The sequence below is a fragment of the Vigna radiata genome, chromosome 6, assembly GCF_000741045.1.
Source record: "Vigna radiata var. radiata cultivar VC1973A chromosome 6, Vradiata_ver6, whole genome shotgun sequence".
Lineage (NCBI taxonomy): Eukaryota > Viridiplantae > Streptophyta > Magnoliopsida > Fabales > Fabaceae > Vigna > Vigna radiata.
Genome location: NC_028356.1, coordinates 10,585,320 through 10,613,013, shown reverse-complemented (window position 1 = coordinate 10,613,013; position 27,694 = coordinate 10,585,320). Strand labels below are relative to the sequence as shown.

The 27,694-nt window shown below is 35.3% G+C and overlaps 1 protein-coding gene across 3 annotated transcripts; it reads right to left on the bottom strand.

Moving 5' to 3' along the window:
• Window positions 1–840: 840 nt before the first annotated feature.
• Window positions 841–27,590, bottom strand: LOC106764929 (endonuclease MutS2). Of its 3 annotated transcripts, XM_014649372.2 has the most exons (22): window positions 27,255–27,590; window positions 26,469–26,597; window positions 26,173–26,340; window positions 26,010–26,093; window positions 25,706–25,756; window positions 19,097–19,153; window positions 18,933–19,015; window positions 18,693–18,816; window positions 18,554–18,613; window positions 15,437–15,679; window positions 14,585–14,729; window positions 13,438–13,565; window positions 13,117–13,164; window positions 12,899–13,029; window positions 7,063–7,145; window positions 5,726–5,829; window positions 4,563–4,633; window positions 3,380–3,690; window positions 2,973–3,163; window positions 1,733–1,901; window positions 1,516–1,610; window positions 841–1,353 (listed from the first exon to the last, which is right to left on the bottom strand). In XM_014649372.2, exons 1-19 carry the CDS (start codon window positions 27,450–27,452, stop codon window positions 3,006–3,008), a joined length of 2,376 nt encoding a protein of 791 aa, XP_014504858.1. In that variant the 5' UTR covers window positions 27,453–27,590; the 3' UTR covers window positions 841–1,353; window positions 1,516–1,610; window positions 1,733–1,901; window positions 2,973–3,005. The 3 variants fall into 3 exon arrangements, with proteins under 3 accessions (XP_014504858.1, XP_022637813.1, XP_014504859.1); XM_022782092.1 differs by having other exon boundaries at window positions 1,733–3,163; XM_014649373.2 differs by lacking the exon at window positions 1,733–1,901.
• Between the last annotated feature and the right edge of the window lie 104 nt (window positions 27,591–27,694).

Sequence of the window (27,694 nt, the reverse complement as noted above, 5' to 3'; positions counted from 1 at the left end):
TGCTACTGTTGCAGGTAATGTTGTATAATTTAGAATAATCAACAAATGTTTCAGCTTGAGAATTTAAACTACTGTCTATTGCCTCATTTAAATTGTTTAAAATTATGGTCTATTGGTAACAGTTTGAAAATTTAATTGAATCTGTGCAAGATAACAGTAGTGGTGTATGATGCAGCAGAAATAAACAATGGCAGAAAGTACAAGGACTAGTACAAAAGCAGATTCCAATGGTGGCGTGTGATGTAAAGCTGGAATACTTCGTTATGTGCAATATTTTTTAGGAAGCCAAGTCAAAACACAATGCAAATTCAAAACATAAAGTTAATTCCACTAACTAATTGTCTTGTGGAAAAAGGTATTGTCGTGACTCTGTTACAAACTAAAACACAACTCAAAAGAAAGAGTCTTGAGCTTTGTGGAAACAAAAATTTTGATTACAATCTTATATACCCAAATGACAAATGACAGTAAAATTTGAAGCTTTATAACCACAAAATCGTAAATACCAAGCAACACATGGCATTAGCAGTTGCATGAACAGAAGCATAGTATATCAATTTCTCCTTCTTAGTTGGTGATTTTCTTTCAGCTACCCATTAGTGCTTGATGAATGAAGTTCCACCAACTTGGTGGAAGTTTTGAATTCAAAATCTTTTGCATTTTTAATTTGATCAACTTTATTTTATGATAAAGTCAAGTACGTAATTGTTTTCCAACTTGGCCATTTTCTTAAGAAAATATTTTTAAACCTCGGATCCAGTAAGCTACTGTATCTCATGCCTAGTTGCAACTTGCAATAACAACAAAATTACTCCGTTTATTCCCTGACAGTACCACAAAGAAATTAAAACTAAATCAGTAGAGGGGGCAATAAACTACAATAATTACATGTGTGTTTGGACATGCATTTGAGAAGGTAAAATCACTTCTATTTCTTAAAAAGAACACAAAGAAACTTCACTAGGTTGCTTATGAAAAAAACTGCATTTCATACATTTTGATTGCAGAACCAAACACCCTACACAAAACTGTGTTGGAAATAAGAAAACTAGTTTTGTACATCAACCTTGTGTTTTTACCACACTCAATCTTTCTAAGTCACAAGGGTGGGGCTAGTAGTTGGGGAATCGAGATGATTTGTACAATATTCTAGATTCTGACTTGGTTATCGCCATTGTACTATATAGCAGATAAAAAAGTGTTTCTACAGTCACACCATGATCCCCTTTCAGAAATTGATTTTGTAAGGAGGGTGTTTTTTCAGTTAAAGGAATCCAATCACATAATTGGAATCCGGTAGAATCTTCTTCAATAGAGTAGGGACATTCCATCTCCATCAGTGTCAAAAAAGGCCTAAAATAGACAACACAAACAAAGGGGTTCATTTCTATAGATAATACGATCAGCAGTACCTAAAATAAATTGTACCTAACAAACTAAGAGGGCTCATTTCAATATAAAGTGAAAACAAACAAAGGGTAGAATACCGTAAACCTTTTTGTTTTCTATGAATACCTGTCACTGTTCTTTCCACTAAGCAAGCACCATGTGATGTTCACAACTTTCTTTAACTGAATAGCTTGTTTTCTTCTTCTTTTTTTTTTCACATTCTGACAAGGAGACAAAACAATAACAGGGTAGTGCTTCTCGATTTGCATTTGCCAACAGTTTAAGTTGCTTAAATTGCAGATCCGTCAATAGAATTTTGTATGCATCATCAAGAAAAATGTACCTTGCATAATTAGCACGCCAACTATTTGTACTGCTGATGACATTGCAAAACTGTATTTTTGACACATCCGGCTAAATCTAGGAACTGAAGTTTCTGATATTGAAAATCCCCCCACCTTTTTTTCCACTAGTGCCACATCGTATGATAGCACTTTCAATGCACATTTTCCCTTTTCAAGGGCATATAAATAAGTTAAACATATATTTTGGACTTCTAGAGGGTAAGGGTTGTTAGATATGAAAAATAAAAATAATAAAACCGTTTGGATGTCTTCACCTATCAGATCTTTTGGACATAGTTGGCTCATGAAATGCTGTCAAAGTCTATGACCAAGTGTTCTCTTCTTACATATATATATATATATATATATATATATATATATATATATATATATATATATATATATATATTCTTCAAATAAGTTAAAAGTTAACATTTAGTACAAGATGGATGCACTTGTGTAAAGGATTCTCATGTGAGGTACCATACTAGAGAGGCAATACAAAACTATTCATGTTTCTTCGGTTAATAGCAAAAGCATTCGGGATTGCTGGTTCATCACAGAAAAGGGTGGCTATATAGATCCAAATTTGTGAACCCATACTTAAGTTTGCAGACTTTACAGATAACAAACACTTTTTTGGAAATCTGCATAATTATAATCAGTTTACAGGCTCGGTCTGTTAAACCAGTGGACTTGATATTGCTGCATTTTATAAAAAATTGAATTTTGTTGAGTTCAGTAGATTTTAGTTTGACTTGATAGACTTTAATGTAGTAGATACTAGTTTGATATATTTTATCCTAACAAAGAAAGAAAGAATATACAAATTTCTTTTAAATTGATATATTTTTCATTTTTTTGGATTATCATTGAATCCATGGACTGGTCTGTTTATCAAGGGGCTTTTGTGTGGATCCAATACAGAAAAAATGAAGGCCTTCAAAGATCCGACTTATCTGGTTCATTTAAAACATGGGATCCACCGGGTCTTAAATGGGTCAGACTGGTCTCCTTACCCACCTCTAATCAAGGGATGGCGTATGGTCGAAGGCACAATAAAATGCACTGACTTCTAAAATAAAAAATTATAAAAAATCAACTTTTAATTCTCAAAACTTGATGCTGCATAATTTCTATTAATATATGGACTTTCCTGTGGTGCAGGGTTATTATTATTACTATGCAGTTAGAAAAAGACACCATATGAGAGATCCTATGCAAACAGAAAAGACTTACTCATTTATGACATTGGTCATGGTTTCCCTACTTCTATGATCTCTGAACGTCAGTTAGTTTCAGCTTCAACTTCATGATTCCAGCTTGAACTACAATTTCTCCTTTGGATGAATCCACTTCTAAAACCGTCACCTTTTTCCCAAGGGAAGAGATATGAACAATATCACCAACCTTGGGAGGCTTAGGTTTATCTGCAAGATCAATAAGGTGAATGACATTTGCATCAATATTTCTATCATTCTAATCCTCACTCTAAGACTAGACAGCATAACTTTAGCGTGTGCTATCAGCAGGTAAAAATAAACTAGAGCAGTACTCTTAATTCAGATGCAAGAAATTAAATATATTAACTCATTGGAGTTAGGTTTCCTTCTAAACCCCTCATGTTTCATTATCTTTGCACATACCTGAACCTGATGATGATTCACTAAAAACTTTTACGGCAGATGTATTTCTATCAGCAACAGCAGATTCTCTGTTATTTGCTGCAGTTTGGCTTTTGTTGGTTGCTGATAAATGAGAGCTACTAATAGTTTTGATGTTCTGTGGAGGTTGCTTAGCTGATACATCCAACTCCCTCACTTTCTTGTGAAGGATGGATCTTGCCATTGCCGCAGCCTCAGATACATCTCTCATCTTCTTTGATCGTATATCAGTACTATGTTTCATAATCTTCCTTCTGGTGTTCAATAGACTATTGTAAAGTCCTCTGGAGTGCCTACAATTACAAACAAAAAGAAAAAACTAAAAAAATTCCCAATTAAAAACTTACATATGCTCCAAGTCCAACGTAAAAGATGGGTCTTGTTAACAATTATCAGGAACAAGTTATGATGGATCTTGTTCATGATTATGTTAATAATTATTTTCAAGAATTAATTATTATAAGCTAAGGCAAAGAACTGCAGTACCCAGTGGCATGAAATGAAACAGTAAAGAAAATTAAGTTGATTTTAAATGGTTTGTGCACAATTAGTCATAATACAAGTAATGGGAAGATGATAGCCAAACTTTCCTCATTTTTGCAATCTGATTAGACCCTACTAAAGAATCTGAACAAGTTTACTAGGATTATATTTCCGTAATAAATTTTTTTGAATGGATTATCTACGAGTAATACTAATATATAGTACAGACTCATGCATATATTACTAATTACTAACAATAACTGTTACTAAATATATGGTTGGTTCAATGCTCAAATAAATGAATCCTTCAGCGTTAACCAACATTTCCATCCATTGCATAGAAGAGAACCCAGGTTAACAAAATCTACAGGTGATCAGTCTAACAAATTCTCTCAAATTATTAAAACAGAGAGATGGAAGCCTTATTACAAGTATTGACAATTCTTGTAATAACTAAAGAAAAAGAATAGTCAACAACTAAAGCAAGATGCAAATATGATTGCATGATCCATTTTTCCTTGAATGCATTAACAACTGAATGAGCTTACTCCATTGTTAGATAGAGAAATAAGTGCCCATGTTATAATCAGGAAACGACCTCTCTTTCAAGTATTGCATGAAATACTAATACGGGGATAAAGCATGCAATGAATTTAATCTTTTTTGAAGCAAAGAGTCTCACATCAGATAATTACGCGCTTCATCCATCAGCTCTTGGTAATTTTGTTTCAACCTTTCCATATCAGTTATTACCTACATGAAAAATAAACTATGTTAGAAAAACTATAATATTTGCAATACATTAATAGTGTGTTTGAATAGGGAATTTAATAGGGTAATTCATTTTTTTAAAGAATTTGAAATGCTTTATGGTAAAATACGTTGTCGAGGTAAGGAATTTCGAAAGAAATTGAAATTCCAAAATTTCATTGAAGTAATTGGTATGTTTAAAATTATATGATTTCAAATTCCACTTTACTCTTCAAATTATCCCCTCAGCCCAATTTTGCCTTTGGACATCATCCACTTGACCAAGGTTGAGTACGGTTGAGTTAGGCTTAAAATCCACTTCTTAACCGATGTTATTGGTTAATATTAATCAAGGAAAAGTCAACTTATCATATGTCTATTGTGGTTATTTCTTTTGTTGATGTTTGCAGTGATTTTTTAACAACAAAGATGTTATTTTTCTATCAAGAATTTGTTATTTTTTTCCCTAATTTTAGCTAGAAAACTTTCAGCAAACATTAATTAGAGTTGCCTTTTTACCAATGTTGATTGGAGAAATTTCACAGTCGACGTTGATAAAAAGGTTGATAAAAAACCCCAACCATCAACTTTGTAAAAATAGTTTTGACTAATGTCAGCCTAAATTGTATTCGACATAAACTGAAAACAATATTGACAAATAAATCTTGACGAAGTTTGACCGAAAAATAACTCAACCAAAATTGACTGGAAAAGATAATATCAATTTTGATATATTTTAATTTTTAACAATTATTTGATGTTGAAATAATTTTTTGTATTTGGTGGTACTTGAAATACTCTATTCAAACAAGAGAATTAATATTCATGAAATTGAATTGCGTTATGCAAACAAAACATTTTAAAAATGAAACAACTTGAAGTGAGATCAATTCAAATTCAATATATTTAATTGTCTTAAAAATTGAGAAATTTCCTGGTAAAAAAATTAGAATTAATAATGTGGTAAATATATGGAGGCAATTCATTAATTGAATTTAAAACAATAATATAAATAAACATCACGTTCTTAGAATATCATACACAATCATTACCAAATAATAAATATAATTAAGATATATCTCAGAGTACTCATACCTCATCTATCTCTGCACTAGCAGAACCATATAAGTTACGAGCGGTATCTACAACAACAGATGGTAGTCCCAACCTCTCAGCTATATTTATTGCATTTGAGCGCCCTACAATGAAAATCTCTTTTCGAGTTATACACATTAAGCGTCTACTACATCTGACCACATTTCAAATTGTCCATGAAATATGCAATTTCCTGTTTAGAACATAAAATTTAAAACAATGCTTCTCCCGTAATATACTGCAAACATAGCTAAAGAACAGAATGAATAGGTTAAACCAGAAACTGGTCCATCCGCTGGTAGGGTCCAGCCTTCCAAATTATTAGTAAACTGACCATTGAAGTGCTGTACTAGGTGCAAACCATCCTGAGTATTACGAAGTGGTCATCATTTGATTTGTAATCAATTAAAACTTTAGTCTAGAAACCATCAGTTAAATCTCTGAACCAGATGTAAGTCATTCTGTAAGAACCACTCATGTTTTAATTGATGACCACTTCATGCCTTATTTCATCCTGCTAGAATCTTCTAAATATAGTAACGGTGGATATTGGAATTTATTAGATTGATTCTATATTAAGGTCAAGATATTGTTACTTCTATAGATGATTTTTCCCGTTGCATGTGATTATATTTAATAAAAGATCGGTCAAAATTATTTTCTACTTATCAATCTTTTTTTAATGAAATCAATAATCAATTTGGTGTCCCTATTCAAACTTTACAAAGTGGTAATGTACATGAGTATTTGTCTGCTAAGACCTTTTTATAGTGTTCATAAACATCTTGTCCTTATACCCCCAACAAAGTGGGGTTGTTGAATGCAAAAGCAACTCATGCTCCACGCAACAAAAGCAATTCACGATTTTATGTAGGAATGAATTCAGTAGTGATAGTAAGATGAGATTTGTAGCTCAACCCACTTAACCATAACCTGGTGTCGAATACCCAACTGGAATAGTTAGAGCTGTCCATCTTCTCAATATAAACAATGTTGTAAGAAAAGGGAGAATCTATTCTGGAGGTTGATGAGATGTTGGAAGATATTCCTTTCTAGAGAGTTAGAAGAAAAAAAAGGGAAAAGTAACACAAACATACACACAAAGGAGATCAATCCAAACATAGCATCTCCTTTTGTTCTGACAGAGTTTGTGGCATACTGGAGAATAATACAAGGAATATTCGGTGTATGTTTGGTCCAATTCTTTTCTTTTCTGACATAGGATCATAACACAAACATACACTCAAAGGAGATGAATTCAAACATACAACAGGATATTAGAAAACAAGTGAAAGGCATAAACAAATGTGATTATGCATGAGTCAAAGAGTGCTTACCTGGAACACCCCACAGAATCTTGTAAGTTGGCTTCAAATTCACTTCATCAAACTCCATACATGCATTTTCAAAGGCTTCATCACTGCTCATGAATAAAAGTCAAATGTCAAAGCAGAACTAGAGATCACGATTTTGTACTTTTCATGAGAATACAAGTAAAAGGATCATATATTTTAAATGCATTGAAGAAAAGATGCATAGAAAACAAACATCCAAACAATGGATTTAAATTAAATCTGTTCCATTTGTATAGAAGTTCAGAATTATCAGTGAATTATTCCTGTAATTAGCAGATCATTAGTTTAAAAAATATTCTCAATGTCTTCATAGTAATTAGGAAAAAAACTTTAGAATATTCTGATTATTCATTTTAGTATATTTTTATTTCCTTTTTTAAAGGTTTTGTTTATTACAAATAGAGATGGTGAGAGTGTAATTATTGTTATGGTTATCAATAGAATAATTTTTTACTTTCTTACACAATTCAAGTTGGTATTAGAGTTGTCAATCTTGGGAGCTTTGTTTCCTCTCCCTTTTTAACAACCGTCATTGCCGTTGTTCACCATTAATGTTGTTGGAGATCACACATTGACTAAAGATAAGGCAAGTTTATAGTATATAAATGGATGCAAACCTTACCTTATATGCTAGTTTTGTTGGGTTCAGTTAGGCTTAAAGTTCACTTCATGGTATCAGAGTCATGAGTTTGAGCTTATCCTAGAGAGATTTGTTGTTTGATGGGCCTATCGTGCCACCCACTCTCAGGCCGCTATCGGACTACCCATTAATGTCTAGTCTCACACTCAAGATGTATATACCTCGGCATGACGAGGTGTGTTGAAGATCTCACATCGACTAGAGATAAGGCAAGTTTATAGTATATAAGTGGGAGCAAACCTCACCTTACAAACTGGTTTTATAGGATTAGTTAGGGTTAAATTCCACTTCTAACAATTTTTAAGGTTAGTGGTGTGACTTCTTGAACACCAAGGGGGTGGTGACATCTTATTTGATCCTAATTTAGTTCTTTTGAAAAACAATTTTCTTTTTGTTAGTAATCAAATCGATAAGGGTTGAATTTTTATTATCTCTTTGTCTTGTATTTTTCAATGTTTGGTACAAAAGCTTCTAAAGAGGAAATTAACCACTTGAGAAAAAAATGTTGAATCAATGACTAAGTCCTTTATATCATATACCCTACCCATGAAAGGTAAGATTATGTTCAATACTATTGACCCTTTGATTTAGGGTGTTTGGATTCTTGATTTAGGAGCAACTAATCACAACTTATTATAGTCAAAATGGTGATAGTGTACATATAATATGTCAAAATGACTAGATAACAACTTATTATAGTTGCAAATGGTGATAGTGTATGTATATATGGATCCAGGAATATAACTTTAGAATCTCATCTATTGTATTAAAGGATGTTTTATATATCCCACACCCGACCAATAGTCTTATCTCTACACAAAAAGCTTACAAAAGATTTGAATTGTTGAATAACTTTTTTCTCTTATTGAATATATCAAGAACTTGCCATGAGGAAGACCATTCTAATTGCTAAGGAGCAGAGTGCATTACATAGAGTGTGTTATATTTGTTGGAATCCAAGGTCCAAAACAAAACATATGTCATAAGCCAACAAGGAACATAAAAAACATGGGAAAATTCCCAAATATGTCTTCATCATAAAAGACTTGGGAATCTCTCCCAAATTCTGAAGCTTACAATGGAAGGAATAAAGTGTGCCTCCTAAACAATGCCTTACATGATGTTGAACAACTCCAAGAGCACGATTTGGGAGATTCACAAAACGCAATGGTTTCCTTATGATATAAACAAAACCAAGGAGTTCATACTGTATTCACAAAGCACTCCATTATAGGTAAACTTACACTACTATTGGTCTATGTTGATGACATGATTATTGCAAAAGATAATGAAACATAGAAACTGGCTTTAAAGGAGAAATTGGCAACCTAATTTGATATGAAAGACCTAGGAAAATCTAAATATTTCCTTGGAATATAGGTTGTGTATTCAAAATAAGGGATTCATCTTCCAATGCAAGATAAAGTATATTGTTCTAATGCAAAAGCTGAACTTCAAGCCCTTGCTCAAGGTGTGTGTGAAAGATTTCAGATGAAGATCATATTTGATGACCTTAAAATAAGGATTGACATCCTATGTAATTGTATTATGAATAACAAGTCAATCATGACATTGTCTATAGTTCAGTTCAATATAATAGGACCAAACATTTTGAAATTGACAGACATTTCATCAAAGATAATCTTGACAGGGGCCTAGTAGTTACAAGTAATGTTCCTGTAGATTGCAAATAACAAACATTTTTAGTAAAGGGCTTCTTCTGAGCAAATTCTAGGATCTTTTAGCCAAGTTGGAAATGATTAATATTCATCTACCAACTTGAGGGACATTGTTGTTACTAGAAGACTATTAGGAGAGAAAATAACTTTAATATTGTTAGGGGCTGGAAAGTATATGAGAGAAGGAAGTATAGGAGAGAGAGAGAAGGGGACCGAACGATAGAAGACAGGGACCGAACAGTAGAAGGCGGGGAGCGAACGGGCCGAACGGTGGAAGGCGGGGAGAGAGCGGACCGAACAGTAGATAACAGGGAGTAACCAAACCGAACGGTTGGAAGCAATGAGGAAGCATCCTAACTACCACAACAGTTAGGATGGGCGGGAAACTAATTAGAGTAATGAGAGCGATATTCTGAGAGGATATTTAGCAAGAGATAATTAGAGTAAACAAGGCCATATCTTAGTATAATATTCGGCATAAGATAATTATAGTAAATAAGGCTAAATATATTCAGTATAAGATAATTATAGCAAATAAGGTTATTTTCTAATATTCAGTACAAGTTGGGCGGGAAATAATTAGTATAAATAAAGGGAGAGTCTAGGGTTAAAGGTATGCTTTTGATTTGTGAGTTTTGTAAAGGAAGTTATGCTCCAGAATAATTAATGGAGGTTATGCTCCCAATTATTGGTTATTTTCTTTGATTAAGATATTTCTTTCAATAAAGCAAACTTATTCAACCATTATCTTTTATTGTTAACCATTGGTCACAAAAGGGCTATAAGTGTTTTTCCCCTTCCCTCAATCGTCATTTCATCTCTGCTAATGTCACTTTTGATGAATCTTCGTTTTACTTTTCACATTTATCTTCTAGTTCTGTGGGGCGCATTCTGAGAACTACTGTTGATATTCCTTTTTTCTATGATACTTCTCCTTCTTTAGACTCTCATTCCCTACAGGATCGTCCTTCAACTCCACCCCTTCAGGTTTATAGTCGCTGCAATCGTCTCCCTCATGACTCACTTCCAGTGTCGCCTCCTGTGTCTCCTCCGGCTCTAGCAAATGAGTCTGACCTGCCCATTGCCCTCCGTAAAGGTATACGCTCCACTCGTTACCCTTCCCCCCATTATACTGTTCTTAGTTACCACAAATTATCTCCATCTTTTTACACATGTCTCTCATCCATTTCTTCTGTGTCAATTCCCAAGTCTGTGGGTGATGCCTTAACTCATCCTGGCTGGCGTCAAGCCATGCTGGATGAATTAAGTGCTTTACAGAAAAGTGGAACTTGAGAGCTTGTCCAATTACCATCTGGAAAGTCCGTTGTTGGTTGCAGGTGGGTGTATGCTATCAAAGTTGGTCTTGATGATACAATTGATCGTTTGAAGGCTCGACTGGTTGCCAAAGGCTATACACAAATTTTTTGTTTGGATTACGGTGATACTTTTTCTCCAGTGGCAAAAATGACCTTTGTTCGTCTATTCATTGCCATGGCCGCTCTTCGACAATGGCCTCTTTACCAAGTTGATGTCAAAAATGCTTTCCTTAATGGTGATTTGCATGAAGAAATTTACATGGAGCAACCGCCCGACTTTGTTGCTCAGGGGGAGTCATCTGGATTGGTATGTCGTCTTTGCAAATCCCTATATGGCCTAAAACAGTCTCCTCGAGCCTGGTTTGGTAAATTCAGCTGTGTTGTTCAACAATTTGGTATGTCTCGCAGTGAAGCGGATCATTCAGTATTCTATTGCCACTCAAGTGCTGGATGTACCTACTTAATAGTGTATGTTCTCACAGGAAGTGACTATCTTGGCATCTCTCAGATGAAACAACACCTTTGTCACCATTTTCAAACCAAAGATCTTGACAAACTCCGGTACTTTTTGGGTATTGAAGTAGCACAATCCAATGATGGTATTGTCATATCTCAGAGGAAGTATGCTTTAGACATCTTGGAGGAAACAGGGTTAATGAACTGTAAATCTGTTGAGACACCTATGGATCCTAACATCAAACTCCTACCAAATCAGGGGGAGCCTTTCTCAGATCCTGAACGGTACAGAAGATTAGTTGGTAAATTAAACTATCTTACTGTTACGCGTCCTGACATTTCCTTCGCAGTTAGTGTGGTGAGTCAATTTCTAAACTCCCCATGTAAAGACCATTGGGATGCAGTTGTTCGCATACTGAAATATATTAAAGGATCACCTGGAAAAGGTTTGCTATATGGTCCTAACAACGATACAAAAATCGTTTGCTATTCTAATGCTGATTGGGCTGGTTCCCCTTCTGACAGGAGGTCTACTTCTGGATATTGTGTCTCTATTGGTGGCAACCTGATATATTGGAAAAGTAAGAAGCAATGTATTGTGGCAAGGTCCAGCGCAGAAGCAGAATATAGAGCTATGGCATCTGCTACTTGCGAGCTTGTGTGGCTTAAACAATTACTTAGTGAATTGAAATTTGGAGATGTCACTCACATGACACTTATATGTGATAATCAAGATGCTCTTCACATTAGCTCTAACCCTGTCTTCCATGAGAGAAGCAAGCACATTGAAGTTGATTGTCATTTTATCAGAGAAAAATCATATCTGGAGATATCAAGACTGAGTTCGTTAACTCAAGCAACCAGTTGACAGACATATTCACCAAGTCCTTACGAGGACCTAGAATTGACTATCTTTGTAACAAGCTTGGAACATATGATTTATATGCTCCAGCTTGAGGGGGAGTCTTAGATGTTATGTTGTGTGCTTATGTTAATTGGGCTCAGCCCATTCTGTATTTCGGGTTTAACCCTTATCTCTCATTATAAATAAACTACCCTATGTGTATGCTAAACACAAGGGAGATTAATCCCATACATAGTTTTTCAGTATATTTAATACCAACAAAGCTTCAGGCGGATGGGCCAACATTTTGGCCAGTACAAGTTTTGGGGAAGAGACAAATACAACAAGAGGAAGAAGCAGTGAACCAAGTTTTGGTTGAATGGCGAGAAGGAGGCGAAGAAGGCGTTACATGGGAAGATAGCTTGACTATGCAGGACCAATATCCTGAGCTTAACCTTGAGGACAAGGTTGTTGAGGAAGCGGAGGGTAGTGTTAGGAGATTGAGAGTTTATGAGAGGAGAAAGAGGAGTTAGTTAGCTTAACTGTCAAGGCAGTTAAGGAAGTCAGGATGTGTTTGTATAAATAAAGTCTGTTAGTCGTTAGAAGATACTCTTTTGAGTCGTGTTATTTTGTACAGGCTTTGATAAACCTGTAGGGGGAGGTTAAGCTCTCAATGGTGGCCTTATACTTGTATTCTTTTGTTGATAATACGAAGAAGAGGTTATTCAGCGTTCTTTGGTGTTTTCTTGTGTGTTAGAGTGGGTTTATTTTACGTTTCTTGATCAGAAACCTATCAATGTTTCTCTATTTTACAGGTGAAGAAAATTCTATGTAGTATATCCAAAATCAATATTTTAAAGCTGTTCTCATTTGTAATGACTACCTGTATTTTAGTGTTTTCAATTCACCATGATGAGTCGTTGCCATAGTTAACAAACAACTATCATGAGCAAAAGATTCCAACAACGACATTCCTAGCGCTGCTCCTTCAAGAGGGTTTGTTCCTGCACCAACCTAACAATTGCAAACAAAGTACTATCCATCACATACTTATATGACATTACCAGTTCAAACTGTTAATTAAACTCAAAAAATACATGCCTCATCAAGTAGCACTAGCGATTGGCTCGTTGCCTGTAATTTAATATGCTGCAAGATAAAATTAGAAGGCAAAATAAGATTTTCTTTTAAATTTTGAAAATAATAAAGGAAAATTGTCACTCGTTACCATAACCTGAAAATATCAACATTCAAAATTTACTGATAACACTAAACTGAAATGTTTTTAAGACAATCAATTTAATCATAACTCTGTTATTATGCATAGAGGTATGAAATAAATAAGCAATAACAGAAATTGAATAACAAAATGAAAGGGTCTTCAGCATTTAAGTTATGCACAATTAAAACATTATTACTTACACTTATCTGCTTTAAATGGCCAGAGAACGTAGACAAAGATTGTGATAAGGACTGCTCATCACCAATGTCAGCAAAAACAGAATCAAACCAAGGAATTTTCGCAGATTCTGAAGCAAGAACATAGAGACCTGAAACATTGCAGATTCTGAGAATAATATTCAAATTTTTAAACAGCACAAGCAGAACACTTATTTGATTCAAATATATGATTTCTCTAATTAATCCTACATAGCGTATTCATGAATAACAATGGTATACTGATAAGTACACCAACACTTGAGGAACTTACCCTAGCTATTAAAGGGGAAGAACCAAACACTTAAATATTTTACCAAACATTTCATACTACTCAATGTGAGACTTGTACCACATAATACCGAACTTCCTATTAGAGCCTCGTCTCTAAGAGTTGATGTCCTGACAACTTTTTACTTGGTGACACTTCACTACACTTTTTGTTAGTCAGAACTTTCCACCGATCAGAATCCTCCGTAGGTAGTCCAATTTTGAGACAATGATGACTGGATCTGAGACTGAGACGAGTTGAAAGACAACCTTTTTCTGTTTCTTTTCACTCTTTCTTAAAAACTACAATAGAGATTCTCCTATAATTTATTAGGGGTTGATTTCTAATACTCCCCCTCAACCTTGGGAACAAATATTAGCCATTCCCATGTTGCCAACATTAAACTCAACTACATCTTAGTGAGCATCTGCTTCCTATTGCAATGGTAAAGTTGCACCTTGGTGAATAGTAAGGTCATGAGTTTATATCAAGAATACTCCTAAAAACCAGGTGGGCGTATAGAGTTTGCTAGCATACACTTATTCTTTTAGAAGCAATATGTTAGCAAACTATAACTACAAATTTCTTAAAATACACCTAGTACACAACTAGTTAACTTATTCCTTTTAAAATACAAGAGGTTGTAAGTTAGTATGATGTATATTTCATGGATGAGAAGACAGTGAATTAATTGAAATTAGATCACAAATCAAATGATTCACTCCCCCTCCAAATTATCATGTCCAGGTTTGAGGAAGATGTCATAGGATATTCATGTCCAGCAAAGAAAACCAAACCATGTCAAGAAACCAAAGGTTAAATATCAATAGGCTCTCAATAATTTAAATTAAATGAACATACCTGATTTTGCCATCATAGCAGCCAATCCTACAGTCTTCAAACATATGGTTTTACCACCAGTATTTGGACCAGTTATAACTATAACACGAGTTTTCTTAGACACCAAAAAATCAACTGCTACTGGTAGGGCATTGTCTGTGCCATCCTGACTAGCAGAAGTACTTTATCATGAGTAATCACCAAATGCATGATAAGCACATAAAATAAAAACATTCAAAGTTTCAAGCAGCATATCAAATGTCCAGAAAAATAAAATAAAATATGATATACATTGGTTTCAGTGGAAGAACCCTAAGGCAATTTCCTAAAACCCCAAGTTACATTTCTCCTCTTTATGATGTATTCTTTTTGTCCAATTTTGTCCTGAAATTTTCTCACGGGAAGAAAATAAGAGGTAAATGGAAGTAATTGATCAATATAAGTAACAATCACGAGACCTTTTTTTTAAGCCTACCTAGATCGAAAAGTTTGCGGTATTACAGACAATCAACACACCTTTTCATCAAAGATTTTCCACCAAGGAATAGAAACCACTCTCCCATCCATTCACCAATAAAACGAAAAAAAGGGGACACAAATTAATATGAACGAAACAGTGGTTTTCTGTTTTTCAAAATACATTTTCTTAAATGCATCCCCCAATAAAGCACTAACGAAATATATTTTTCATGTATCAAATGTTTAAACACGTTTAGTGTTCATAGGCGTTAGTTGCATCACATATAATCCTAGGGAGATAGTAGTCTTCACTAGGTCTACCAAGAGAGTATAAATTTGTATTTAGTGTTTATCTCCTCTCAAGTCCCCCCACCCCTTTTCTTTAAACTCAACATGTGGCATCTTTGACTTAACTGAAGTAGCAAGATTGACATCCTTTTTGGTCTTCCGCAAATTCTCCCTATGCCTATGGAGCAAAAGAGGATGATAAGCTTTTAAAAGATACAACTTCCATTCCCTTTTTTTGGGCAATGGTCCATAGGAATTTTCATTCCTTCTTGAAAAGGCATCTGTAGTAGAAGAGCCACTCCTGTCTGGCAAAAATATATGGGGACTTGACCCTCCAAATGAAAGTCCATAAGTAGCACGAGCATTAATCTGCATAATAGGATCCACATTACTGACTATCTTTTCGCACAATCAGAAAGATTATCATGTCATCAAATATACCTACCAAAGCAAGCTCTTGAGTTTGTAAGCAATTAAGTGGGGTGGCCATGGGGGCACTAAATCCTAAGTTTACACTTACACTAACACTATTATTGTGGTTTATATTTTATATGATGTCAAAAGATAATTTTAAGGGCAATCATAAGTATAGTCAATTCCATTGGACCTCTTAATGTCAGATGCAATAAAAAGTGATCATAACAAACACAAAATTTGTTCAAAAGCAACATATGCATTTACCTGCCAAATCTTATACTGGCTGAATCAATTGCTTATCAACTTAAGTGATTTTGTTAGAAACCATGAATTGAAATAAGAAAAAAAAAATGGTTCTTTTATTAAATAAGGTGAGAAGAACAATGAATAGGAGAGGAACTCTCCTCCAGGGGTTCCTCTTTCACAAAGAGCCAATGCTCAATTTATAATAACAACAAATCTCAAATCTTTCCCATCCTTCTTCCTGCGTTTGCATCAAACTAATCCCTCTAACTAAATGACTAACTCATTAATTTATTCCAATTATCTTAACTATCTCCCCTTTCTCCTTATATCCTAACAATAACTAATTCACGCTGCATTGAAGGAGCCATGCATGTGCACACATTTCTTGTTGTGCCCAAGTTTCACATGCCACTGCAGAAGGGGAACCAGCCCAATCAGCATCTGAATAACAAACGATCTTTGCATCGTTGTTAGGACCATATAGCAAACCTTTTCCAAATGATCCTTTAATATACTTCAGTATGCGAACAACTGTATCCCAATGGTCTTTACATGGGGAGTTTAGAAATTGACTCACCACACTAACTGCGAAGGAAATGTCAGGACGCGTAACAGTAAGATAGTTTAATTTACCAACTAATCTTCTGTACCGTTCAGGATCTGAGAAAGGCTCCCCCTATTTGGTAGGAGTTTGATGTTAGGATCCATAGGTGTCTCAACAGATTTACATTTCATTAACCCTGTTTCCTCCAAGATATCTAATGCATACTTCTTCTGAGATATGACAATACCATCATTGGATTGTGCTACTTCAATACCCAAAAAGTACCAGAGTTTGCCAAGATCTTTGGTTTGAAAATGGTGACAAAGGTGTTGTTTCATCTGAGAGATGCCAAGATAGTCACTTCCTGTGAGAACAATGTCATCGACATACACTATTAAGTAGATACATCCAGCACTTGAGTGGCGATAGAACACTGAATGATCCGCTTCACTGCGAGACATACCAAATTGTTGAACAACACTGTTGAATTTACCAAACCAGGCCCGAGGAGACTGTTTTAGGCCATATAAGGATTTGCGAAGACGACATACCAATCCAAAAGACTCCCCCTGAGCAACAAAGTTGGGCGGTTGCTCCATATAAATTTCTTCATGCAAATCACCATTAAGGAAAGCATTTTTGACATCAAGTTGGTAAAGAGGCCATTGTCGAAGAGCGACCATGGCAATGAATAGGCGAACAGAGGTCATTTTCGCCACTGGAGAAAAAGTATCACCATAATCCAAACCAAAAATTTGTGTGTAGCCTTTGGCAACCAGTCGAGCCTTCAAACGATTAATTGACACAGAAGAAATGGATGAGAGACATGTGTAAAAAGATGGAGATAATTTGTGGTAGCTAAGAACAGTATAATGGGGGGAAGGGTTACGAGTGGAGCGTATACCTTTACGGAGTGCAATGGGCATGTCAGACTCATTTGCTAGAGCCGGAGGAGACACAGGAGGCGGCACTGGAAGTGAGTCATGAGGGAGATGATTGCGGCGAGTATAAACCTGAAGGGGTGGAGTTGAAGGACGATCCTGTGGGGAATGAGAGTCTAAAGAAGGAGAAGGATCACAGAAAAAAGGAATATCAACAGTAGCAGGTGGAGGTACAGATCGAGAAGATAAATGTGAAAAGTAAAACGAAGATTCATCAAAAGTGACATCAGCCGAGATGAAATGACGATTGAGGGAAGGGGAAAAACACTTATAGCCCTTTTGTGACCATGGAAATCCTAAGAAGACACATTTGTGAGATCTAGGAGATAACTTATCAAGACCAGGACTAAAATCGTGAACAAAACATGTAGACCCAAAAACTCTAAGAGGTAATGGATGTAAAGGGTCTTGAGAAAATAAGATAGAATGAGGGATTTTGTTATCTAGGACAGAAGACGGCATGCGGTTTATGAGATAACATGCAGTAAGAACTGCATCACCCCAAAAACGCGAGGGTACTTGACCATGGATTAGAAGTGTACGAGTTGTTTCAATAAGGTGTCTTATTCTTGCGCTCAGCCACCCCATTTTGTTGAGGGGTATAGGCACATGAGGTTTGGTGAAGAATACCATGAGAAGTCATAAAATGTTTAAATGGTTGAGAAAGGTATTCACGGCCATTATCACTGCGTAAAGTGCGAATAGAAACCCCAAACTGAGTTTTTATTTCATTGAAAAAAGTTTGGAATATAGAAAATAACTCAGAACGATTCTTCATTAGAAACAACCAAGTACACCTGGAATAGTCATCAATAAAGCTAACAAATTCCTTGTGTTGTTTATACACGAGTTTTCTTATTTATAATGAAGAAGTACAATAATAATAAACAAAAATCAATATCTAATAATGGAAAATATGTGGTAAAATATTTCCCATCAAATTATATCATATCTCCCTATTTAATTTAATCAAATCATATTTCTAACATAAACAAAATGAATCTCACAGGAGAATAAGTGCATATGGTGTACTATAAAGAGAGAAAATGAAAAGTGGTGATCCACTTCGCTTTAAAAACATCACTAGGTATTTACCACATCTAGTTGAACCAAACTGTTCAATATCTTTTCAATATCATCAACGTCCAACTGCATCTGTACACAAATTAAGGAGACATCATATGAGAAGAAAAGAACGTGACCATTAAAATCTTTATAATATGACATTCATAACCTTTTTGGTTAATGTCAAAAGCACATCTGCTTCAGCCTTTTCCACCGAACTTCTTGCTCGCTGCAACTCATCATTTAAAGGCACAACAGAAAGTGGCTCTATAGTACTTCCAATTCCCGATCCACTGCCAACAAATACTATCTTAAGGAATGGAATTTACGTGTACATACTAGCTTTATTGACAAACATTATTTCATGAACAATAAATGATCAAAGTTATGTTGATAAAATTTTGTGCACCTGGACAATAATAGACCCTTAAAACTTGTCTTTTGTCTAGAATCAACTTTTATGCACCACCTGCCATCTACATTATTCACTTCCTGTTTGATTTGTTACAAAATCAACACAGAAAGAAACAATTATACGGAAAAGAAATACATGTAGAGTCAAGTGAATCTTACAAGAATTGAGGTTTCACTCCTTTCGCTCCTGATTATGTTCTCTATTAGCTGTTTTACCTGAACAAAGGAATTAAATAATCTTAATGGAATGTATAAAATGAACTCTTATAAAGTAAAATAAACATACATATATTGCATGTCTGACAATATAGATATACTAATACACCGTCTTACATATTAAGTGTGTGAAAGAATTCATTGCAAAATAACAATAATGTGGAGAAGAGAATATATTTCACCGATATAGAACTGGTTTAATGGTGAGGTATAAATTGGAAGAGGAGAACAATTCTCTACAATAATTTGGCCTAAAAATCAGGAAAATAATTATTCTGATAGGAGACTGAGAGTTTACAAGAGGAGAAGGAAGAGTTAGTAGAGTTAGTTACTCTAACTGTCTTAACAGTTAGAAGGGGCACGGGTTGGACTTGTATATAGATAGTTGTTAACTGATGAGGGACACACTTAGATTACTTGTATTCTTTGTACAGGACTCTTATTCCTATTGGGGGAGGTTAAGCTCACATAGTTACTCTGTATCTGGTATTCTTTCTGTGAATAATATGATTGGAGGAGATTCAGTGGTCGATTGTGGGCTTTGCGTGTGTGTTCTTGTGATTTTCTTTAGGTTTCTTGATTAGAAACCCAACATATTCATATAATTGCTATAGCTTTAAAGAAGGGAAGACATTCTAATTTCATCAAGCATTAACAGCATAAATCAGACTGTATTAATCTTGATTGATTTCCATATATACAAAAAATACCTTGATTCTGGTTTCTTTCCTTAATTTTCAACAATATTATATCAGTATTAACTCCAAATCTGAATTCAACGTTCTCCTAATCAATTTCCACATGTTTTGTTTTATCAAGATGCACAAAACCTTTTGCAGTGCTAATGGCAGCTTTATTATTGCATAATAAACTCATTGTATAATTAGTATATGGACCTTAAGCTCTTAAAGCATTCTTTGTATCTATATTCCTTCACAAGTTCCATGGGACATAGCTCTGAACACAGCTTCTGCAATACTCCTAGCAACAAAAAATTGTGTCTTACATCTTCAAGTAACTAGTTTCTCCCAAACAAATGAGCAGTACCCACTAGTTGACTTTCTGTCAGTCACTAAACCAGCCCAATTTGCATCAGAAAGTTTTTCTACATTAGTAGTCGAGTTCTTGATATGAGCCCTCTTCCTAGTGCTTTATTAAGGTATTGTCAGAACCGGTTTACCCCTCTCATGTGTGCCTCGTTGGGCCATTCATGTATCATCTTACTGTGCTAATAGACTGACCAATGACAATTTGAGTGTATGTTAGATTGACAAGTCTCTGAACCAGTCTTTGGTATTATCCCTTGTCCAGGGGTGGACTCTCTTCAACTCCAACTTTCACATATAATTCCATAGGTGTATAGGTGCAATCCAAGGTGGTGACAAAAATCCCTACATTTTTGTGACAACCTCTCAAAATACTCAAGATTTTCAATTGGGTGTTGGGTCCATGATCTCACCCCTTTCCTTAAGGCAATATGTAAGTGATATGAATCTACTTATGAATTAGCTAGAAATGGCATGGGAACTTGATTTCTTTAACCTTGTTTAAGGATTTAAGAAAAACAAAGAAACTCAAAGATGTCCACCACTAAACACAAATTTAATCCATAGAATTATGTTCGTGTGAAAGTTTGCATCTATGAGTAGAGCAAGAACAAAAGAATTTCAACCCGACAAAAATCAACAAGATAATGGTGGAAATGGAAATGAGAAAACAAAGAAAAGATGAGAACACTTAAGAGATGGAGAATGGAGCACCACTTGTAGAAGAGGAAAAGGACTTCATGCTTCTCCAAGACCAGCTCCATGTGAAGAATCACCACTTGACTCCTAACAATCAGGATAAGACTCAAAGAACTTCATTCCCGCTCATTGCCGAGAATTCTCTCTCAATTCAATATATTAAAAGTGTTTTACAAGAGAAGAAACATGGGTACTTATAGGAGAAGCTATCTTTCAAATCAAATCTAAATGTAAGTGCAAATCCTAAACTAATAATCCTTGGAGGAAATGTATGGAGGGAAATTTGAATTTTAAAAATTCAAATTCCCCTTTGGTTGCACCGAAAATTAGAGAAGTATGTGTGATGCTTGGGTTATTCTTTCTTTGATCCAAGTAGTCATTATTGCTCCAAGTAGTCAGGTTTTCCTTGCCTTCTCTTTACACCCATGAACCTCCAAGTACACCCCTCTCTTCTTTGGCCGAAATTTTGCACTTGCTTGGATTAGCCCACTAAACATATATTCTACAAACTACTAATTACACCAAGAGAATAAAATAAAAGCATCTCTTAATTTTTCTTGGAATTGCTTACTCTTGCTCATTTTATTGATTTCCATTTATGAACTCATCATTATGTCCAATTCATCAACATTGGAAATAACATCTACTAAATTTGAAGGAGAACCAAGAAAATGTGTTACCTAGTGAATATTTTTAGGTTCTGAATATTAATCAGAATCTAGGTTTTGCCTCAGAAGGGTGCACATTTCTGCCTCAGTTTTAGTTTTCTTTTTCCTTGAGTGGACTGGTAGTACTTTATCTTTGAGACCATTAGAGATATAAATATAAATAGTTAGATATCTGTTTTAGTGCTATGATTAGTTAGTTACTGTTGCAACCTCTTGTTGAGCCTATATATGCTCAGCTTGTATCTTCTTTCTCATTCAATACAATTATAATCCATTCTCTTCCTGCTAACCTCTGTTTTCTCTCACCTAAAATTTTGATACCCTACCTAATGAATCAGAAACTAAGTCTCTACCTAAGCCTCCTAATAGTTACTCTATGCAAACACGATCTAAATCCAGTCTTCATAATCCTAGAATTCATCCTTCTGTGTTTTTAATCAACCTTGTAGTGTTAAAAGGAAATGAATAATCCAAATTGGGTTCCAACTATGAAACAGGAGTATGGTGCTTTAATTCACAACACGTGAGATCTGGTTTCCTTATCCCCAGACAGAAAAACAAATAACTTCTAACTTCCAGCTGAGTAACTGAATGTTTACATTTATATCTCTAACAGAGAGCATTATGGAGGTACTCCTTACCATTGTTAGTTCAAAGGACTTGAATGTCGACTTGAAACCATGTTTGGATCATTTAAGGAAATTTTCAAAAACACTTGAATAGTAGGAGGGAATGAAGAAATATTTTATTAATACAATCCAGCTAGTTACATTCTCAACTCTAAATGCAACAATCACATTTTCTTAAAAAAAGAAATAAAATTTGTTGGAATGAATGTGCAGATTCTAGGAATATTTTTTCATATTATTATACAGAGATATTAGAATATTTTTATCCTACTGATCCCGTATTTGCCACACTCCCCCTAAAGTTGATAAATGAATATAGATAATTTCCGACTTATCTACACGATATTAGAATCTGCCTCAGTGAGTTTGATAGACTTCTTTGGTCAAGAAGTCTATCATTCTTTCAAAACAGCACACACCCACACAGAATACTGGACAACAACAGTACTGAATATTATTCTGATGAACAAGAATACAAATGTAGAACACCCAACTCTCAAGGGAGCACTCTCCCTCTACAGGAACAAGCTCTTATCAATACAAATAATATCAAAAACTCCCCTCTACCAGACCCCCCTTGCCTTCTTATAAAGGCAGCCCACTTCTAACTACCCAACAACAATTAATTCCTAAACTGTTTTCTCTGTCCTGCACCTATTACCTATTATAAACTACCATATTATATCCTATCATTACACCCTGCTACAAAACAACCTTGTCCTCAAGGTTGGTACAGTAATGCTTGTTCCCATGGCTCATCTTCATCATAGGAAGGGAACCCACTGGCTGCTGCCCTCCAATTCAAGTCTGGAGGCTTGGGTGGTGGTCTATATGAAAGAATTGTTGACTCCTTTGAGAGTTGCTTCTTTTCCAGAATTCCCATGGACCATATGATTTTTCTATATTGTCTTCTGACCTGGTGACCACTTACATGGGCCTGGATTTTAACTATTTTCTGATGAATGATCAAGAATTCTTTTCTCTTCTTCCAACCCCAAAACTTTTTTTGTATTTTAATAGCAGCAGCACTGGCTAAGCCCTCTCCTTGCCCAAATTTGTTCATCCTAGAAGCTAAAAAGGAAAGAACTTGTTGATCTGACCATCCAATTTCTTCATCATCATCATGTTGAGCTAACTGTTTCCTCTGAATGTTAAATTGCAGCCATGCAAAGAAATATCTCTGCCATTGGTCTTCTAGTGTTTTATATGCATGTGATGACCATATCTTTTCCCCACTCAAAACACCTACATCTTCTACTTTATTTCCAGTCATAATAGTCACCCTGTTCCCACCATATTCTGCTTTCTTTCACCCTTCTTCACTGTTGTGACATACACCTCACAACTTACCCCACTATCTCCCCTAGAAACAACAGCTTTTTCCACTTTCTGGACAGCAATGCCAACAATGTCTCCATCATAGTTTTTGTCTTCTGCACTGATATCTCCTTTTCTTTCCTTCACAGAAACAACAGCTTTTGCAACTTTACTTGGAGAAGCAAGAATAACAACCTTCTCATCACGGTCTTCACTTGATGTATTTTCCCTACCAACATTTGTCACGTCATCCACCCTTACAGCAGCAACTCCTGCAACTTTCTCAGCAGCAGCTTTTGTGACTTCTGCAGTTTGGGCTAACTTCTCAAAAATAGAACTTCTATCTCTTCCTCTGAACCTCCTTATCAATGCCTCTTTCAACTCTTTCTAAGAAGGATTTTTGGTTTTATTTTTCCAGACCCTGAGACAATAGCTTGCACCTGCCCCCATGCTAATGTAGACCAATCTTAATTTTTCCATTGCTGCCACGTTTTGGATCTCAAAAAATTTCTCTACTTTGGATATCCATCCCTCTAGATCAATACCCTCAAAAGTAGGCAATTCTACCTGCTTCCTCCACTTCCGATGCCCTTTGCCCCTGTCTTCCTCCAGCTCTTCCTCTGAACCATCTGTCTTTCCTTCCATGATAGCTTTCTCACTTCTTTCTGAGCCCTTTATGTGAATCTTGATTTCCTGCAACATTTCTTTTAATTATTGGATATCTCTTCTCCATTCTGCCATCCCCATTTTTTGTTCGCTGGCCCTCCTCTCTAAGGTATTGTCTCTTCCTTCCATGCTTCCACCTTTTCTTGATCACTTCTTGATCCCTTCTTCATCCCCTCTTGATCCGTCACCTAAGGATATCTGGCAAGTCGGACCAAATTGATAGACTTCTCTGGTCAAGAAGTCTATCTTTCTATCAAAACAGCACACACAATACTAGACAACAACAGTACTGAATATTATTCTGATGAACAAGAATACAAATGTACAACACCCAGCTCTCAAGGGAGCACTCTCCTCCACAGGAACAAGCTCCTACCAATACAACTAATATCAAAAACTCCCCTCTACCAGCCCACTTCTAACTACCCAACAACAATTAATTCCTAAACTGTTTTCTTTGTCCTGCACCTATTACCCATTATAACCTACGATATTATATCCTATCAAAGTCCTATAGCAAAAAGGTTTGCTAACTACAGTCTAGCCTTATAGGGACATGGGTTGTAACCATCATACCTCTGTCAAGATTATCTTTGTTGATGAAGTGCTTATCAATTCCAATATTTTTGGTCCTATAATGTTGTACTTGGTCGTGAGCAATGGTCATGGCTGAATTGTTATCATAGCACAACTGCATAGGTATGTCAACATTTATTTTAAGGTTATCTAATATGATCTTCATCTAGAGTACTTCATACATACCTTGAGCATAGGGTCCAAATTTAGCTTCTACACTAGAACAAGATACCCTGCCCTATTTTTTTGCATCCCCATGTCACCAAACTTTCTCCTAGAAACCTACAACACCTAGAGGTAGATTTTTTTGCCAGTAAAAGAACCTACGTAGTCTGTATTAGTAATTATCTTCAGGTTAAAGTGTTCTCTTTTCCTAAAGAGTATTCCCTTTCTTGGGCTTAACTTCAAGTAATGAAGAATTTTGTTAACTGTTTATGTGTGTCTTTCTCTTGGACCATGCATAAATTAGTTTACCACACTAACTGCATAATTAATATTTCATCTTTTGAGGTTTAACATCCCAACTTACCTATTTTTTTGAGGAGATCAAGTACAAATTCTCTTTTGGAAGATGAGAATTCCATTTTTTGAATAAGTAACCTCTACTCCTAGGAAATACTGAAGTTTTACTTGATCTTTCATTTCAAACTAGGCCACCAAATTTTCCTTTAAAGCCAATTATTGTTTCATCAGCTCCTACAATAATTATGTCATCCACATAGACCAGTAGTGTATGTTTACCTATAACAGAGTGCTAATTTTTTTTTTCTATTCTATTTTTTATCTAAATACTTGAGATAGCCATGAATAAATCTTTCTGTTGAATAATTTCTTTGTCAAACATTCAAATCTAAATCTCAACTAAAAACTATTAAACTATATACATTTTTGGTGGAGCCAGTATGTACAGAACCAACAGTAATAAAAATAGTAAAAATAAACAAGAGTTACCTTTCTCTCAATCACTTGCACTTGTTGCCGCGAATGTTTAAGGGCTGGACTCTAAGAAGAATATGTGTTTATGTTACAAATTATTTTGCATAAAGTGAACAATGTAAAACTGACAGTCAGCTGTATGACAAGAAAAGAAAGATGCATAGCTAAAGTATTCTCTTCATTGAAAATGTTTACTAAAGAATGCTAAAAAAATTTAAGATAATCTATGCCATCTTAAACCAAATAAAATAAGTGGCTAACCACTGTCACAATATGCACAATTAGAAAAGGGGAAACTTGAAGAAGACGTGAAACAAACCGCAGAGTCCTTAATAGATCCATCTTCATCAACAACTTGCTCTATCACTTTAATTAAGGACCGATTGATGACAAATTCCAATATCTGCAAGCATGTTTAGGTGGGTGAAAATAGCCAGAAACATTAATTATACATGAATGACACGTTCAAAATCTCCATTTACCAGTTCTGTAAGAGGCATGAAACGACCATGCCAATCTTTATCTTCCTTAATTGCAGCCTTGAGATCACCCTGCAAGATTTCAGCACACTGCAGAAGAGTGACAATGGCCCGTGCCTCATTGCCACTCACTGGTGTACTTCTCCGGGCATGTTGAATGGCGGTTTTGACCTACAGGAACCTTGATTAGCAACTTGGCGGAAAAGAAAACAGAAAGATGAAGAACTGTTTTGTGTTTAATTGCAAATATTAATATAATTACTATAAAAGGAACCTATTTATACACATTGGTTACTGACCAGCATAGCATCAAGGTGCCCCAAGTGCAATCTGAGAGTGCCATGCTTGTGCATTTCAACAGCAGCATTGGTTTCCTCGAGAAGGGCAAGACTTTCTTCGAAAGTTTGATTCAGAGACCATAGCTGGTCCTGTCACACGAACACGCGACATCATAATATGGAATAAGACATGTTTACATATCTAACGGAAAGTGGAATGTAATTGAATGGGAAAATTTGTAATTTCATTATTTAGTTTAGATAACCTATTAGTTTTACACCAGCAATTATTTTTTTTACACCGTGCTCACATTTTAACGTTAAATACATTCTTGAGGTTAATTGAAACACACATTTCACATGCATAATCTATTTTACCAAAATGAGTTCTATCCCAACTTTACATGTTTGGTTTCATGTTGTGTCATTCAAAATCACGATGAAATATGAGCTATCGTAATTTTAAGTAAATGTTCACAAAATCAGTCCCATGTTGAAGAATTGGTAATGAATCCAAAATTGATTTTGAGTTGAAGTAACTTTAAGTAGCTTTTGTGTTTAATCAGAGATCGTGTATTGAGCTTTTTCTATTACCTTGCTTCTTCCCTCTAAAATCAATTCTAATCAAAACCAAATTCATTCAATATCAAACTTGCAAAAAGCTCAACAGGCATAAGAAATTAAATGAACACTTGGTCTTGAACTCCAACCAATTAAACATAATATTATTTCATTCATCCATTTGCATAAATTTCAATGGACTCAACTCAACCCAACCAAACATAGGAGAAAAGGCTGAAAAGGGACCTTGAGGGCTTGACGGCCCAAAGAAGTGGTGGCGAAGGAAGCGACTACATCGCAAAGCTTGTCCCATTCGAGGACTCTGAGGCTGTCGTGGTGAATAGAAGCTGACACCCTTTGCCTTAGCCTTTGCAGATGTCTCTGCTTCCATTTGTTAATGGTGATTACTTGAACAACAGGTATGGTTATTGCGAAAGATAGCATTTTTATGTCAAGGGTATTTCTTAGAACAATTGGGTTCTAAAGATTGCACAGCAATGGTGCTGAGAGGATGAGCAGAGGAAGCAACACCACTATAGTTGGAGCAGGATTACACTCATTACAACATACAGCTTTCGCTGTTGAACCAGCTTTTGAGAATAAAATATAATACTACCAAAAATTATTAATGATTTAAAAAGATAAAATATGGTTTTGTATCTCTAAAAAAAATTAAATTTGGTTTT

Excerpts from the sequence above, each read along its gene's own strand:
- LOC106764929 (XM_022782092.1), bottom strand. The coding sequence starts at position 27,452 with ATGCTATCTTTCGCAATAACCATACCTGTTGTTCAAGTAATCACCATT. Across the intron at positions 4,634-5,725 it reads CTAGTGCAGAGATAGATGAG|GTAATAACTGATATGGAAAG; the intron begins GTATGAGTACTC and ends TTTTTCATGTAG. Across the intron at positions 3,164-3,379 it reads TGAATCATCATCAGGTTCAG|ATAAACCTAAGCCTCCCAAG; the intron begins GTATGTGCAAAG and ends TTGATCTTGCAG.